Raw genomic sequence first — 16,836 nt, 5'->3', positions numbered from 1 at the left:
AATCTGAAACCAAGTACATGCCCTTAGAGAAATCAAACCTGGGACCCTTTGGTCTACAGGCCGACGTTCTATCCACTGAGCCAAACTAGCTAGGGCCTGAGGTTTATCTCTTGATGTGTATTATAGCCTCAGAGAATTTTCATTTATTTTATTAAAAACTAGAGGCCCGGTGCATGAAATTCGTGCAGGGGGGGGGGTGTCCCTCAGCCCGGCCTAAACCCTCTCCAATCCGGGACCCCTTGGGGGATGTCCAACTGTCGGTTTAGGTCCGATCTCTGCCGGATCAGCCCTAAACCTGCAGTCAGACATGCCTCTTGCAATCCAGGACTGCTGGCGCCCAACTGCTTGCCTGCCTGCCAGCCTGATCACCCCTAACCACTCCGCCTGCCTGACTGATGCCCCTAACTGCTCCTCTGCCTGCCTGATCACCCCTAACCGCCTCTGTCTGCCTGCCTGATCGTCCCTAACCACGTCTGCCTGCCTGCCTGATTGCCCTAACTGCTCTCCCCTGCTGGCCTGATCCTCCTAACTGCTCTGCCCTGCCAACCTGATCCCCCTAACTGCCTCTGCCTTGGCCCCACCACCGTGGCTTTGTCAGGAAGAACATCCGGAAGGTCGTCTGGAAGATGTCTGGTCTAATTAGCATATTACCCTTTTATTAGTATAGATAACAATATTTTGTAAATCTGCTTTCTTCAAATGTAAGTTCTCCAGTACAATATAAAAAAGGAAGTATCATTTAGCATAAGTTTTGCTGCAAATCACAAAATTTCATCCCTTTTTATTGCTGAGTAATATTTATATATATCACATCTTTATCCATTCATCTATTGATAGACACCTAGGTTGCTTCCAAAGCTTGTCTATTGTAAATAATGCTTCAGTGAACATAGGGTGCAGATATCTTTTCAAATTATTGTTTTATTTTCTTTGTATAAATATCCAGAAGTGCAAATTGGTGGGTCATATGGTAGTTCTAGTTTTAATTTTTTTGAGGAACCTCCATAATGTTTTCCATATTATCTGCACCAATTTATAATTTCACCAACAGTGCATAAAGGTTGCCAGAGGAGAAGAGGCTTGGAGAATGGTAAAAAAAAGTGAAAGGGAAAAAGAGGTACAAACTTCCAGCTATAAAATAAATAAGCCACAGAAATGTAGTGTACCGTACTGGGAATATAGTCAATAATTGTAATAACTTTGCATGGTGACAGACGGTTACTAGACTTATTGTGATTATCATTTTGTAAGGTATACAAATGTTGAATCTATGTTGTATATCTGAAACTAAGATAATATTATAAACTAACTATAATATAAAAAAGGCAGTATAATCCAGAATTATATAAATTTCTGGTTTTCTTAATAGAAATCTTACTCTTTGATTCACAAATCCTGTTGGTGAGTCAACATAAACTTGCGTTATCTTTGACATTTTGTGAAGGTTCCCATCAGATTGTAAGCTCCATGAAATCATGGGCTATGTCTGCTTTCCTTACTGTGGAATCCTTAGCATTTATCATAGGATCTGGTACATAGTTGGTACTCAATAAACATTGCATGTTATTAAGTGATTTTTAATTCACTTAGTAACTCAAGATAATTGAAAATTGGGCACCACAATATCAGAAGATATCAGTAAAACAATTCTTACAAAACTTCCCTTTACAGGTATGAGGGCTTGGACCATGCATTACAGTGTTCTGATTACATTGAGGATAATGGAAAAAATATTGGATGCAGGTTTCCCTATTTGGAGGAACCAGACTATAAAGATTTCTACATCTGTGTTAATGGATCATCAAAATCCCAGCTTATCAGAGCCAGCTATTTCATTTTTCAGCTTCAAAATATAGGTGACGTAAACAAACAACTTCAAAATGTTTCTAATTTAAGCCATTTACAACCACTTGGAAGAGAAGAGATAGACATAGAGAGAGATAGAGATAGAGATAGAATTGATAGAGATAGAGATATAAAGATAGATACCTACTAAAATGTAAAGCCAGAAAAATGAAGGCCAACAAAGCAATCAAGGAAACTCTTATTAAATATAAAAGTATGGAAGATAAATAATTGAATGATGGGTAAAGTGTCATTTTCATTTAGAACTCACAATCTACTACCCAGCTTCAAAGGGTTGGTCTGCTATATAGTATTATTGTCTAGTGTTAGTGATGGAGTAATCATGGGATTACTTATTTCCAGCTCTCAATAAGCATATATTTGGATATTTTCTGAGTCTGTGTTCTTATCTCTAACAGTTACAACAATGACAGGTTCTAGAGTCAGCCACACTGTGGTCTGAATCTTGGATTTACCACTTTTTAGCTATATGGCCTTGGGCAAGATACTTTTAACATCTATTTAATTTCCTCATCAGTAAAATGAGGATAATAAAGGACTACCTCATAGATTTATTGTGAAATATGAATGAATTTATGATATAACATCCCTGGTTCAGTGCCTGAGACATCATAAGCTCTAAATAATTTAGCTATGGTTGTGTTGTTTCTATGATTGTAGTAGTTGTTTCTAATGGATAAAATTTTTTCCTCTACCATTCTAGATTCTTTAACTGGTCTAATGATTAAATTGATATAAGACAGATTTACAGGGGAAAAAACAAATTTAATTACATATGTGTGAGAGCCTCACATAGATATGAGAGGTCCAAAGACAATAAGGCAATTGAGGCTTATATGCTGTCCTGAGCTAAGGAGAAGAGGCTAAGGGTCTGGGACTTCAAAGGGAAGGAAAACAATTCACAGGAAGATGGGAAGAGTAAAGGTTTGGTAAATAAATGTTTGCAATGCCATACAGAGACAGTGGGACACAGAAAGGATTTAGAACAAATAATACCTGCCAGCTTGCCCCAGCTCACCACACCTGGCCCATACTCTTTGTAGTTATCTCTGGTGATAGCTCTCTTCCTGGACCAGGCTGTCTATTTAAATTCTCTTAATCAGTTAAGGGGAGGTTAAAAAAGTAAAAGAAATAAAACTATTCCTGAGTCTTTTGGACATTGCTTGTCTTCAGCTCAGAATAATCCACGTGTTGAAGTGGCACATTTTGGAGCAATGTATTCTACATCCCTTCACTACAAAATGGAGAAAAAAAATGGCTGTAATGATTAGGATCTTCTAACTTTTCTCTTGGGCTTTAATATTTGTCAATATGTGACTCACCAAAAATTACTTTCCAAAATAACCAAGATTTATTAATAGCCCAAACTTGGTTGGCAAGCAACTTTGATTTTCATTCACATTATAGAGAATAGTCTTGAGCCACCTGATTTATCCTGAAGGCTTAGGTTACTAGGTTTGATACCATTGTAACTAGCTAGTTATTAATAATAGGAAGAAACAAAAGGAAGCCATATGTTATAAGCATGGCCATCTGGGCAGCTTCACCAGGAAGCTGTAACTTTACACTCGCCAGGAAACCACTGGTCCATTCCCTGCAGATCACTGGAAAGGAGAGGGGGAATGGGCATATGCTCAATGAGTTGGGATGAGGTACTTGCTGCCAGTCAAACCTAGGAACAGAGATCAATGACTAGAGGGGGTGGAGCCAATGCAAGCCCACAAAAATTTGGAGATACATATCCCAAAACAAAGGAGTTCATGCTCTTGGCTCTTGGTTATTGGCTCCTGGCTCTTGGTGGTCTTGGCAGCCTTGGCTCTCTTGCTCCTCTGGCTTTGCTCCTACCCATGTTCCCTCCATAGCCATGTGGCCTTGCAGACCCCATATGCAATGGACTGATAGACTGCAGTTCAGAACACAAACTAACCCAGCCTGATGCTGGGTTAGACTGTGAAAATATGGAATGGAAACTCTGAGCAATGGCTTTAATTCTAGCCCTGCTAAAGGCACAGCTGGACCTTTTCCTTGGCAGGATAGAGGGAAATGGGACCTTGGAAACTCAGGGACTTAACTCCACACAAATAAATTCCACTCATTCTACCATGTGAGTCTCAGGAAATTCTTTTTCTTGTGATATTGCAAGAAACCCACATACCCCTGGCAACAGGTGGGGACAGGGAGAGCTCCCCTCAATAACCGGTTTCCTTTGCTTTAATAAGTGCTACTACTAAACTTCAGTAACCTCCATGTTGAAATGGTTTCCTTTTGCTTTTCAGTTAAACCTTTGCCACCAGATTATCTTAATATTATTGTGAAGAACTCAGAGGATATTAACCTGGAATGGAACATACCTAAAGGACCCATTCCAGCAAGTTGTTTCATTTATGAAATTAAGTTCATAGAAGATGATACTACTTGGGTGGTATGAACATTATATTTATTTGGGAAAATCATAAATCTAGCCTTTTAAATAAAATAGCAAACATGAAAACCAATCAATTGATAGCCACACGATGAATAGAATGTGATGTTTATGTTATTTTAATTTCCAAAAATTCAAATCATCTAGTGGACAAAAGAAAGACTTTTGCTGTCTGAAAGTATAATCAATCATACCAATTTCAAACCTACATAGGACCTCAGATATAATCCAGTCACTTATTTTCAATAATGTGTCAATTAATTAAAGTTGCCAAGTACATGAAAAAGATGGATTATGAAGAGATCTCAGGAAGAAAGAAAGAAAGAAAGAAAGAAAGAAAGAAAGAAAGAAAGAAAGAAAGAAAGAAAGAAAGAAAAAAAGAGGAAAGAAAGAAAACATAAAAACCTCTTCTTGAGGAATTGCCATAAGGTCAAAATTAGAGTTTGGTTGTGCTTCCTGAGAATTGCTTGTAGCAAGAGAGGCTAAGTGGGGAAGTAGGCAATGTTTGCAAGACCGATTACCCTCCAGCATCAACAATGTGGTGATGATGCCTTTAGCCCCACATTGTTGTATGTTAATTTTATTCATCGGTTTCCAATTTAGAGGATGGTGGAGATTAGGTGAGGCATTAGTTCTAATCAATTTATTTAATAAACATGAGAAAAATGGAGTTGAATTGATTTACAAGTTCCAAGGAAGTGAATTGATTTACAGTCAAATTACATAGCTAGAACTAAAATCCAGATCTTATTCCCAGTCCACTTTAACCAGAGAAAAAGTTACAATAAAAGCAAAGCTGTTATTTTGGATGAGAAACACTCTTCAGCTCTTTGAAATGTAAAATTAAAGTAATTGCTTCAGTAATTTTTTTTTTCCTTTGAGATCATCCAGCTTTGTGTTCTCATGTCTGCAAGGGTAGTTTCATGCCAAGCCCTGAGCACTGCTACACAGGTCTTATAGCAGTTAACTAAAACAAGAATAAAGCCGGGGGGGGGGGGGAGTTTCATGTGTATTAATTTTATAGTTTCCATAGAAACAACATTCACATGATGGCTGTCTTTTTTTAATTCTGTGTATGTAGCATTTTCCAGTTCATGGAATCTGGGAAATTTGACACCAATCCAAATACTGGGTGTTATAAACACCAAAGCTACCTAGCAATTTTGCCCTGTCACACATGCCCTTTACTTAAGGTGACCAGATTTTAACATTGGTAAAGCGGGACACCATTGACGGGTGTGTGTGTGTGTGTGTGTGTGTGTGTGTGTGTGTGTGTGTGTGTCTTTTTTTCTTTCTTTTTTTAAAAAAAATATATTTTATTGATTTTTTACAGAGAGGAAGAGAGAGGGATAGAGAGTTAGAAACATCGATGAGAGAGAAACATGGATCAGCTGCCTCTTGCACACCTCCTACTGGGGATATGCCCGCAACCAAAGTACATGCCCTTGACCAGAATCTAACCTGGGACCCTTGAGTCCGCAGGCCAACGCTCTATCCACTAAGCCAGACCGGTTTCAGCCCGGGGTGGGTGGGGGTGGGGGGGGGAGTTCTTGATTAAAAATTTGGTCTATATTGTAATCGCTTTTGGTTTTTTTAATAAAAGGAAATTCACTTCTTAGATCATCATTGAATTTGCATCCTCTTTTCTTACTCATTATGTTAAAAATCTAAAAAAATAATTTAAAATTATATTATAAATTATTATATACATATTGCTTAAAAACACAGTAAGTAGGTACATAATTACATGAACATATTTTATTGTTAGTTTATAAATTAAATTAATTTGATTGTTATAAAGTAACTATATTTTAAAAATTATTTTAATCCTATATTTCTTTCTAAATAATAACAATACTAACTTGTATTATTTTTCCTCTGAATTTGCTGTAACGTAAGTCGTAAGTGTCACTTTCAAGGCCGGCGCTAGACTTTTTGCCGCCACTATAAAATATAAATAATATGAGTACTATCTGCTAAATTCAAGAAAATTTATGTATTTATGAAATAAATAAATAAATAACTTACCTAAATTATCTGAATAGCTGATTTGTAATGACATCACTTGTTTAACTAGCTTACTAGCACGCAGTACGATGTGTATCATCTGAGAGACAGTTACAAAATGTTTTCGTCATTGCCAATCCCAAAAAATGCCATTGTTCATTAAGTCCAAACAATGGTGGTCGAATTCTAACAACTGATCAACAATGCGAACTTTGATAAGCAGTTCTCAACAATTATTTGTTATTATTAAAGTTTAACATTATAAAATTAACAAAAATAATATAAAACTCATATCCTGGCTAAATAGCCACATGGCCACCGAAAACCGTATATTCCCTTCCCGTTCTCCCGCTGTTCCCTAGCTTGTTGTGCATACTTTCCAAAAATCGGGACTTTTTAAAAACGCCGCGGGACGTGGGACAAATTGTTAAAAATCGGGACTGTCCCGTCAAAAGCGGGACGTCTGGTCACCTTACCTTTACTGCATGTGATCAATTATCCTATATAATAAAGGGGTAATATACAAATCAACCGAACTGCAGAATGACCGGTTGTTATGATGCACACTGACCACCAGGGGGCAGACGCTCAACACAGGAGCTGACCCCTGGTGGTCAGTGTGCTCCCACAGGGGGAGTGCCGCTCAGCGGGAAGCCGGGCTCACAGCTGCCGAGCACAGCGGCAGTGGCGAGAGCCTCTCCCGCCTCCACAGCAGTGCTAAGGGTGTCTGACTGATGGCTTAGGCCTGCTCCCCGCTATCACTCAGACATCCCCCGAGGGCTCCTGGCCTGTGAGAGGGCACAGGCCAGACTGAGGGATCCCACCCATGAGTGCATGAATTTCATGCACCAGGCCTCTAGTTACTATAGAAAAAATGTAAAATATAGATAAGGAAGGGAAGGGGAAAAAAAAGGAACCCACCTTACAGAGAGATAATCACTGTTAGGATTTTGGTATATACATTTGTAGTCATTTGATGCACATATCTTATGTAACAAAACCCACTTTGAAATTGACAAAATAAATGGGATTGGTCTAGCTGCAATTAGATCAAATAATGTCATCTTATTTTTTCCTTGACTTTTAGACTACCACATTTGAAAATGAAATGTATGTCACAAGAACATCAAATGAAAGCCAAGAAGTATGCTTTTTAGTGAGAAGCAAAATGAATGTTTATTGCACAGATGATGGAATTTGGAGTGAATGGAGTGAAATAGAATGCTGGAGAGGTATGAGATAAAAGAATAGCAACTAAATAACTGGAGCAATATGCTAGTAAAATTAATTTTCTTTCAGTGTATTTTGTAATTATGGAAATAAAAAGGCTCTTTCATATAGCCTATAATCAGAGAAGATAAATTAGCAAGCACCTCAATGGAACATAGATTAATGGAAAATCTAATATTCAGTTTTAACTAGGAATAATTTAACTAGTTTAATTAAGAGCCTTGTTATATTTCTATTATCAACAATCTGGTGTTTCTGATGGTCAGTAAAGAGAACATACTAGTTCTTTTTTGGAGGAACCTATATTAACAATATATTCTTATGCTTTCAATTTTTAAGAGAACAGAAATCTTAAAACAAAGATACATCAGCATATACTTGTTTTTGAGTGTCTAGTACTGTGTCTAATGAATATTTTTCTAATTAATATGAAATCATTAGTAAAATACATATTCCATTCCCTTCCAACACTGATTTAAAGTGACATGATAAAATATATATTGAAATAGAAATATAAACTAAAAAAGCCTTGAGAATGAGACAAAATATCATAATAAATTAACTAACATTGCTCTTTCAGGTATATAGGTATATAAATATATATACAGAAAATACATATACAGATATAGATACAGACAGATACTGGCATTTCTATCTATCATTCATTTCCTTTCATGTTTCATTATACTAAAACTAGAGGCCCGGTGCACGAAATTTGTGCATGGGGTGGGGGATGTCCCTCCCGGCCTGTACCCTCTCCAATCTGGGACCCCTTGGGGGATGTCCGACTGCCAGTTTAGGCCTGATCCAGCAGTCAGACATCACTCTCACAATCCAGGACTGCTGGCTCCTAACCACTAGCCTGCCTGGCTGCCTGATTTCCCCCAACCGCTCCCTTGCCAGCTTGATTGACACCTAACTGCTCCCCTGCCAGCCCGATTACCCCCAACTTCCCTCCCCTGTAGGCCTGGTCACCCCCAAACTGCCCTCCCCTGCAGATCTGGTTGCCCCCAACTGCCCTCCCTGCAGGCCTGGTTCCCTCCAACTGCCCTCCCCTGCCAGCTTGGTCACCCCCAACTGCCCTCCTTTGCTGGCCTGATCTCACCCCCAACTGCCCTCCCCCACAGACCTGTCCTCCCCTACTGCCCTCCCCTACAGGCCTGGTCACCCACAACTGCACTCCCTGCTGGCCTGGTTGCCCCCAACTGCCCTCTCCTGCTGGCCCGATCACCCCCAACTACCCTCCCCTGCTGGCCTGTTTGCCCACAACTGCCCTCCCCTGCTGGCCTGATCACCCCTAACTGCCCTCCCCTGTTGGCCTATTCACCCACAACTGCCCTCCCCTGCTGGCCTGTTCGCTCCCAACTGCCCTCCCCTGCCAGCCTGGTTGCCCCCAACTTCCCTCCCCTGCTGGCCTGGTCCCCCCCAACTGCCCTCCCCCACAGGCCTGTCCTCCCTTACTGCCCTCCCCTGCAGGCCTGGTCACCCCCAACTGCCCTTCCCCACAGACCTGTCCTCCCCTACTGCCCTCCCCTACAGGTCTGGTCACCCCCAACTGCCCTCCCTGCTGGCCTGGTTGCCTCCAACTGCCCTCCCCTGCTGGCCCGATCACCCCCAACTGCCCTCCCCTGCTGGCCTGTTCACCCACAACTGCCCTTCCCTGCTGGCCTGTTTGCTCCCAACTGCCCTCCCTTGCCAGTCAGATCGCCCACAACTGCACTCCCCTGACAGCTTGGTCACCCCTAACTGCCCTCCCTTACTGGCCTGGTTGCCCCCAACTGCCCTCTCCTGCTGGCCTGATCTCATCCCCAACTGCCCTCCACTGCAGGCCCGGTCACTCCCAACTGCCCTCCCCTGCCAGCCTGGTTGCCCCCAACTTCCCTCCCCTGCTGGCCTGGTCCCCCCAACTGCCCTCCCCCACAGGCCTGTCCTCCCTTACTTCCCTCCCCTGCAGGCCTGGACACCCCTACTGCCCTCCCCTACAGGCCTGGTCACCCCCAACTGCCCTCCCTGCTGGCCTGGTTACCCCCAACTGCCCTCTCCTGCTGGCCTGATCTCATCCCCAACTGCCCTCCACTGCAGGCCCGGTCACTTCCAACTGCCCTCCCCTGCCAGCCTGGTTGCCCCCAACTTCCCTCCCCTGCTGGCCTGGTCCCCCCAACTGCCCTTCCCCACAGGCCTGTCCTCCTTACTGCCCTCCCCTGCAGGCCTGGTCACCCCTACTGCCCTCCCCTACAGGCCTGGTCACCCCCAACTGCCCTCCCTGATGGCCTGGTTGCCCCTAACTGCCCTCTCTTACTGGCCTGATCTCATCCCCAACTGCCCTCCACTGCAGGTCCGGTTGCTCCCAACTACCCTCCCCTGCAGGCCTGGTCCCTCCCAACTGCCCTCCCCTACAGGCCTGGTCACCCCACAACTGTCCTCCCCTGAAGGCCTGGTCACCCATAACTGTTCTCCCCTGCAGACCTGATCGCCCCCAACTGCCCTCCCCTGAAGGCACGGTCACCCCTAACTGTCCTCCCCTGCAGGCCTTTCCTCCCCTACTGCCCTCTCTTGCAGGTCTGTTCACCCCCAACTGCCCTCCCTGCTGGCCTGGTCACACCCAACTGCCCTCCCCTGCAGGCCTGGTTGCCCCCAACTGCCCTCCCCCGCTGGCCCAATTGCCCCCAACTGCCCTCCCCTGCTGGCTTGTTCACCCACAACTGCCCTCCCCTGCTGGCCTGTTCACCCACAACTGCCCTCCCCTGCTGGCCTGTTCACCCACAACTGCCCTCCTCTGCTGGCCTGTTCGCTCCCAACTGCCCTCCCTTTCCAACCAGATCACCCACAACTGCACTCCTCTGCCAGCCATCTTGTGGTGACCATCTTGTGATGACATCATGGCGGCCATCTTGTGACGATGTCGTGTGACACCACCTAGGCTTTTATTATATAGGATTGCTGTTTGACTACTTATATTTATATCTATTAATATACTGCTATCATTGTTCTCTTTCACTTATCAAATATTTATTAAGCACACTTTTCAGGCATGAGAGATACAGCAATAAAAAACATCCCTGTCCTCGTGAAATTTATATTTTATTCCCAAGTTGAGTAGAGATAAGCAACAAAGAAGCCAAATATATTGCATAATCACTAAGGGCCATGGAGAAAAAATAGAGAGAGGGAGAACTCAATTAACCAAGAGATCATATGAAATCAGAATGAGCACCTACTGGTTCTACTTTTTCCTTTTTGTCACTGCTATAAAAAATCTGAGGCTCTATGGGAATGGCATTGAGAAAGTCATGTCCTAAATATCTTGTTATTTGTCAATTCATAGTTTATGGTGAGTTTTTAGCCACATCCTCAAAATATACATCTTTTTATGTATTTTACATGTAGTCTTAACCATGATATTGATGACTGAGATTTCTTTTTCCCTGATGGGTATCTTTTGGTAAATTCTTAATAACTTTGGGTTAAGAGTCAACAATTTCCTGATATGCATGTGGTCTTAGTTCTTTAGGCTATTTTTTTTTTTTATTTCAGAGAGGAAGGGTGAGGGAGAGAGAGAGAAACATCAATGATGAGAGATAATCATTGACTTGCTGCCTCCTGCACACCCCCTACTGGGGGGATCGAGCTTGCAACCCAGGCATGTGCCCTTGACCGGAATGGAACCTGGGACCTTTCCATCCACAGGCAGACGCTCTATCCATTGAGCCAAACCAGCTAAGGCTTTAGGCTATTTTTTTTAAAAAAACATGTTTGTATTGATTTCAGAGAGGAAGGAAGAGGGAGTTAGAAACATGGATGATGGGAGAGAATCATTGATTGGCTGCCTCCTGCATGCCCCCTACTGGGGATGGAGCTCACAACCCAGGCATGTGCCCTGACCAGGAGTCAAACTGTCACCTCCTGGTTCATAGGTTGAAGCTCAACCACGGAGCCATGCTGACTGGGCTTGGATTGATTCTATATAGAGAGAAAGCAACTGGAACTTCAGGAAAGAAGCTTGCTTTCCCACTGTTTTTTGCATGCCCAAAACTTACACTATTAGTCATTTCTCTGGATTATATCCTGGCAAATCTTAACTGAACTGGCCATATGAATTTAACTTAGTACAAAATAAGACCCTAAGGGAATAGGACAAAGAAAAAGGTAGGGTTGGGGGTGGGTAGGTTTAAGTGCAGGTAAAGCCTAGGATTCAAGATGCTCTCTAGTAGTACTACAAAACAAGTGAGAGATACTAGTTTTGAAGGACAGGCTTTGTCTTTTTGTTCGTTTGTTTTTAAACATGTTTATTTATTACAGAGAGGAGGGGAGAGGTAGAGAGAGATAGAAACATCAATGATGAGAGAATCATTGATCAACTGCCTCCTGCATGCCCCCTACTGGGGATTGAGTCCACAACCTGGACATGTGCCCTGATGGGGGATCAAACCGTGACCTCCTGGTTTATAGGTCGATGCTCAACCACTGAGCTGCACCAGATGGGTTACTTTTTAAGTCTGCCTAGTTATTGCTCATTTTTTTGCTATGTAGAAGAACCATTAAAAGTTCATCCCTAAAAGAGAAAAACCTTATATCTTTAGTCACTGAAATGTGAGACAACTTTAAAATCATGACCTTTAAAGACTAGGTCTATTATTGGACTTCTATTGAAGACCAGATCTTGCTCACTATAGCATTATATGATATAAACATTTGACTTATTAAGAGTAAAGAGATACATAAGATATGTTTATCTTATCACTTGGCTAATGTTTTATCATTTTGTTCATATGAAAAATTTACAAGGTCAATTTTTAAACAAAACATTAGAAAATAAGAATTGGGCTTTGGGGAGCTATTTTTCCAAGTGAAATGAAGAGATGTCACAGTCCAGTAAGGTAGTTGTTCTATATAAAAAGTGCACAAATGAAAGGAATGCTATATCCAACAGAACTGTGGTATCTATGTAATGGCAAAGATGCAGCAGTTTCTGAGTTAAAACTCAGCTCTTCACCATTCACTAGATTATTTATAAAAAAATTTTGTTTAAAAAATAACTGTAAACATCTAACCCTTCCCCCTTTTTTATGTGATTTTTCCATCTAGGTGTCCAGCAGGAGGAAATCTTAACTTTCTTGATACCATTTGCTTTTATCTTATTTTTAATTTTGTTAATAACTTGTATGATTATGAATAAGCAAAAAGCTTTACAGAGAATGGTAAGTTGTATAACATTATAATACCCGCTCTGGGACAGTAGATAACAAAAATATGTCCTGCATTTAGGACTGATGGACCTGCATTTTATGATTTTGCCTGCACACTCTGGGTGTACAATTGATATATGGATTGTGATAATGTCTTCAGAAAATATAACAATTTAAAAATTAACCCTAAAAAGCTACATTTTGGGGTGGATTTACTTTTGCTGAAATAAAAGAATAATGCTTTAGAACATGATATACTATTTACCTTTAGATTAGCGGAAATACAAGGAAAGAGTTTTGGAGAAAAGGAAGGATAAAGTGACTTAAAATGGACATACTCTGAAATATATTACTAATATACCATAGGCATAGGATCACAGAAATTCAAAAGCAGGGTGCCTAACCTTTAAGAGCTCATTTTGTAGTTGAGGGAGATAAAATTCATACAAAAATATAACCTGTATTATGAGCTGATGTTAGATGATTGCTATTTGAGTTGTATAGATAATGTAATAGAATTTCAGAAGGTGAATCACTGTGGGTTGGAGGGATTTCAGGAGGAATTGTGACTTGGAGGAAAATATCTCAAAGTCAAGTCTTTTAAAGATAGAGAGCTGTGAATGTGTATGCAAGGTTTCACTTTATTTCTCTGCTGAATGCTTTTTTTGCATATTCCCGTGAATTATTAAGTCAAATAGTTTGTGTTATTAATGACTATTTGTTGATAATGAAGCTCTCTTTTAATTTCAGATTTTTCAGAAAAAACAAGAAGTTTTTTCTCGTCAAGAGACACTCTGTTGACTCAGTCATTTCGTCTTATGGCTAAATGTTAACTATGAGTCTTATTGAACTGAATTTTCTCTACAAGTGTTGAATAAATCTGATTATAAAGGCATTGTTGTATTTAAGTATTTCGAGCACTCAAAACCTCAAGTAGCAGTACATTTTCTATATTCTATTCACATGGTTTTTCCTTATTAATCCATGGTGAGAGTGCTGCACATACTACAGAAGTCAAGGGATGGGTCAGATTCTATTCAGTGATGTATTAAATGTTAACAGTGGAAATATGGCACCTGGTGTTAACCTCAGTTCAGCAACCTCAGTTCTTGAGTTCTGGCTAAGAGAAGAAAGAATTCAGAGCTAAGACTCAAATTATAACAGAAAGTTTATTTAGAGTATCACAGGAGTAGTATAAGGCCCTTTGGTGCATAGGAGAATGAGGGAGAGAGATATGAACTTTGGGCATGCCTCAGAAAAGAGAGAGTGCCTGTGTCCTGGGGAAAGATGGGGGTGAGGAACCACAGGGTATGCTCCATAGTGAGAACCATGCTGGTCCTTCATCCTGAGGGCTTTTATTTGAGGTCTCAGTGGAGGATTTCAATAGAATATTCATCAGCTTTCCAGGTGTGTCTCCTCAAGTCTTTGTCTCCACTGATTGGTTGGCACTAGGGGAGGGGCTCATTAGTCAATGAAGCTGGTCCTGATGTCAGCCAAAGCATCGTTCCACCTGGTTTTGCTGCTTTACTGGGCCTGGAGCTGAAACAGAGCTGAGGCCTAGCTGTCATCTCCAGTGGTTAATGCTTAAGGGAGTGGTTGCCCGTTGCTAGGCACCCAGGCTCTCCACCCTGGTGACCCTCTTCACCTGGCCCATCTTTCCTGCCCTGCTCATGCCTATATAAGTGCCTACTGCATTAATAAAATAATGTGATGTTGCAATTTGCACTAAGCCATAGAGATAGTGTTCAATCTTGAAAGGTGAGAGTCTAATTTTTTAAAAAATTGCAGTTGAAATGAAAGTGTTCACCATGAATAAGGTTGTTTGCCTTTATAAACAACCTGTGGAGAGGATTCATCAGAAGAAGCTCTAAATACATTCACAGTTTAAAGTATGCTTCACGTTTAATGAAATAAGTGAGAGGAATGCAGTGCATAAAAGGCTGAAAATAATAAAATGACTAGATATCATGTTTGAAAAATTCAAATGTCACAAACTACACAATAAAAGTTTGGGAGTGAAACACGAAAAAATGAACTGGAACGTATTGAATTCCTGGGTTCTTGTCTCGATGGTTTCGAAGAACGAAGCCATGATGAAAGGTGATAGGTGAAAAGTACAGAAACTTTATTGCAAGCAGACACTACCTCTAAAACCTAATTCTAAATTCTAAGCCTAAAACTCTGTCCCTCCTGGATAGATAGAGAGGCCCCTGAGAAGGGTGACCACTGTTTTCTTTGTCGTGAGGCATTAAATAGGCTGCAGTTCTTTGTCTGAACCTGACCTCCTCTTATTGGTTATTTTGCTACATAGAATTAGTTTTCAAAGCTCAAATCCCACATGGTGTCCCCCATTTTCTCTCCCCCTTATCTTGTTGGTTGGAGTCCCTGTAATTTATCTTATAGCTCTCCTAATTGTGTCGGCAGAGCAAGCCTTATCTTATGGCCCTCCCAGTTACTCAGGTCAGGGCTACTTTTGGCCTAACTTCTAGTCACTTTAATTGCTCAGGCCCGAAATGCCTTTTGGCTTATGGCTGTCTTTAATTGCATGGGTCAGATATATTTCTATTTGCCTATTCCATTTCTCTACTCTCTGTACAAGATAAACACACTGGCATCTTCAAGTCTCCATTATATATTCCTTCCCTATAGACCCCTTTCATTTCTAAAACTTTCTAAACTTGCTTCATTAAACTAGCTAGCTAACCCTTTCAGTCTCCCCTCTGATTAGGAAACCCCAATAGCTGTTGGGGACAAGGGATACTGGTCTTTCTGACTACTTCCTGCTGCCAAATGGACATTGTTTGGGGCAGCAGTTAGGGTCCCATCAGAGGTGGGCGATCTAGGGGTCCATGGAAGAAGGAATCAGCGGCCTCCATCTGTGGTTTCATTTGGAGGACCATCTGTAGCTTCAGGGTTTCTAAACTTGAGGATATGAAACATACCAAAAGGTTAGACAGGCAATGGTCAAAGATAAGTAATAAGAAAGTATGCACAGAGGGCCAAGAAAAGGGTCTAACTAGCCTTTTAGGATGGTATTATTTCTTTAATTTTTTTCTAAATTTCTGGGGAGAGAGATTGTGAGGCCTTTTCCTTTCAGTCAGGCTGCTTATTGAGGGATTCAAGTTGTTCATTCCTTTACAACCTTAGAGGGTTTTATGTAGATGCAGCAAGAAGTGTTAATCATGGCACAGACTTTGCCCTGTTCAGCTAGTAGATAATCGAGGGCTTCTTTGTGAGTATGGACTATGTGTGCTAAAGAATCTATAGACCTTTGAGTGTCCCTAAAGTTTTGGCTAGTATTCTCAGATACTTGAGAGATAGTTCTGGTTAGGTTGGTGGTAGTGATGTGTATAGGAGGTAAAGAAAAGGGCTATAAGTAGGAGTATTTTATGGTGTCTCAGTGTTCCAGCAAGGGCAGAAAAGGTCTCCTCCTGGTACCAGCATAGGGTTCCGATGACACTCATAAAAAGACAAAATAAGCACTATTAGAAAGATGAAGACAATGATTATTCAGAAATACCAGAGCATATTACTTATGTGGTACTCATTGGCTCTTTAGGATTCTTTCGAAAGAGAAGTTTTAGGTCCTCCAGAGGCTCACACGAGTAGAAATCCGATGATTCAGTGGATGGCAATACAGCTTCATCCTCCTCCTGTGCTGGTATTCAAGCCTTTACTCGAGACAAATGGATCCAGGAGTTGATGTTGCTGACCTGTTTGGAGACTTAAAGCTGGACCCTGTAAAAGGGCCCTTTTTAGTTTAAAATTTGCTTAGTCTTGGGTTTCCAGACTAAAACAGAGAGGCTGTCCTTTTGGGGCCTCCTTGATTAGTTGGTAAAGAGAGAGTGTTACTTCTCTATAGCTGACAGTGGGATGAATGGGAATTACTACTTCATTTACTAGTTGTAAGTCCTGAACTAGCTCTTATTCCCTATTAGGTTTTTGTATTCCTGAGATGGGAGCATTGTAAGGACTATAACATAGTTTCAATAAATCTTGGGCTTCTAAAATAGATTGTCTATTATAATCTTGAGTCCTTCTCTAGCTTCAGGCTTGAGAGGATATTGCCTTTGATGTATGGATATGAGGCTTTCTGTATGATCAGGAATGCATGGGAAAGGAGCA

The 16,836-nt window shown here is 41.3% G+C and overlaps 1 protein-coding gene across 1 annotated transcript in view; it reads left to right on the top strand.

Annotated features, from left to right (window-relative positions):
* IL13RA2 (interleukin 13 receptor subunit alpha 2) overlaps positions 1–13,512 on the top strand; it is a gene marked incomplete at its 3' end in the record, with an annotated part of 98,408 nt that extends 84,896 nt beyond the window's left edge. Inside the window, exons 6-10 of the mRNA XM_079765473.1 lie at positions 1,672–1,856; positions 4,143–4,288; positions 7,383–7,527; positions 12,611–12,723; positions 13,462–13,512. Of these exons, the coding sequence (XP_079621599.1) occupies positions 1,672–1,856; positions 4,143–4,288; positions 7,383–7,527; positions 12,611–12,723; positions 13,462–13,512 (640 nt within the window). The remainder of the gene's footprint in view (positions 1–1,671; positions 1,857–4,142; positions 4,289–7,382; positions 7,528–12,610; positions 12,724–13,461) is intronic.
* Between the last annotated feature and the right edge of the window lie 3,324 nt (positions 13,513–16,836).

Source organism: Cnephaeus nilssonii (genome assembly GCF_951640355.1).
Source record: "Cnephaeus nilssonii genome assembly, chromosome: X".
NCBI lineage: Eukaryota > Metazoa > Chordata > Mammalia > Chiroptera > Vespertilionidae > Cnephaeus > Cnephaeus nilssonii.
The sequence above is the reverse complement of the archived record's forward strand: the minus strand, read 5'-3'. Positions and strand labels throughout refer to the sequence as shown.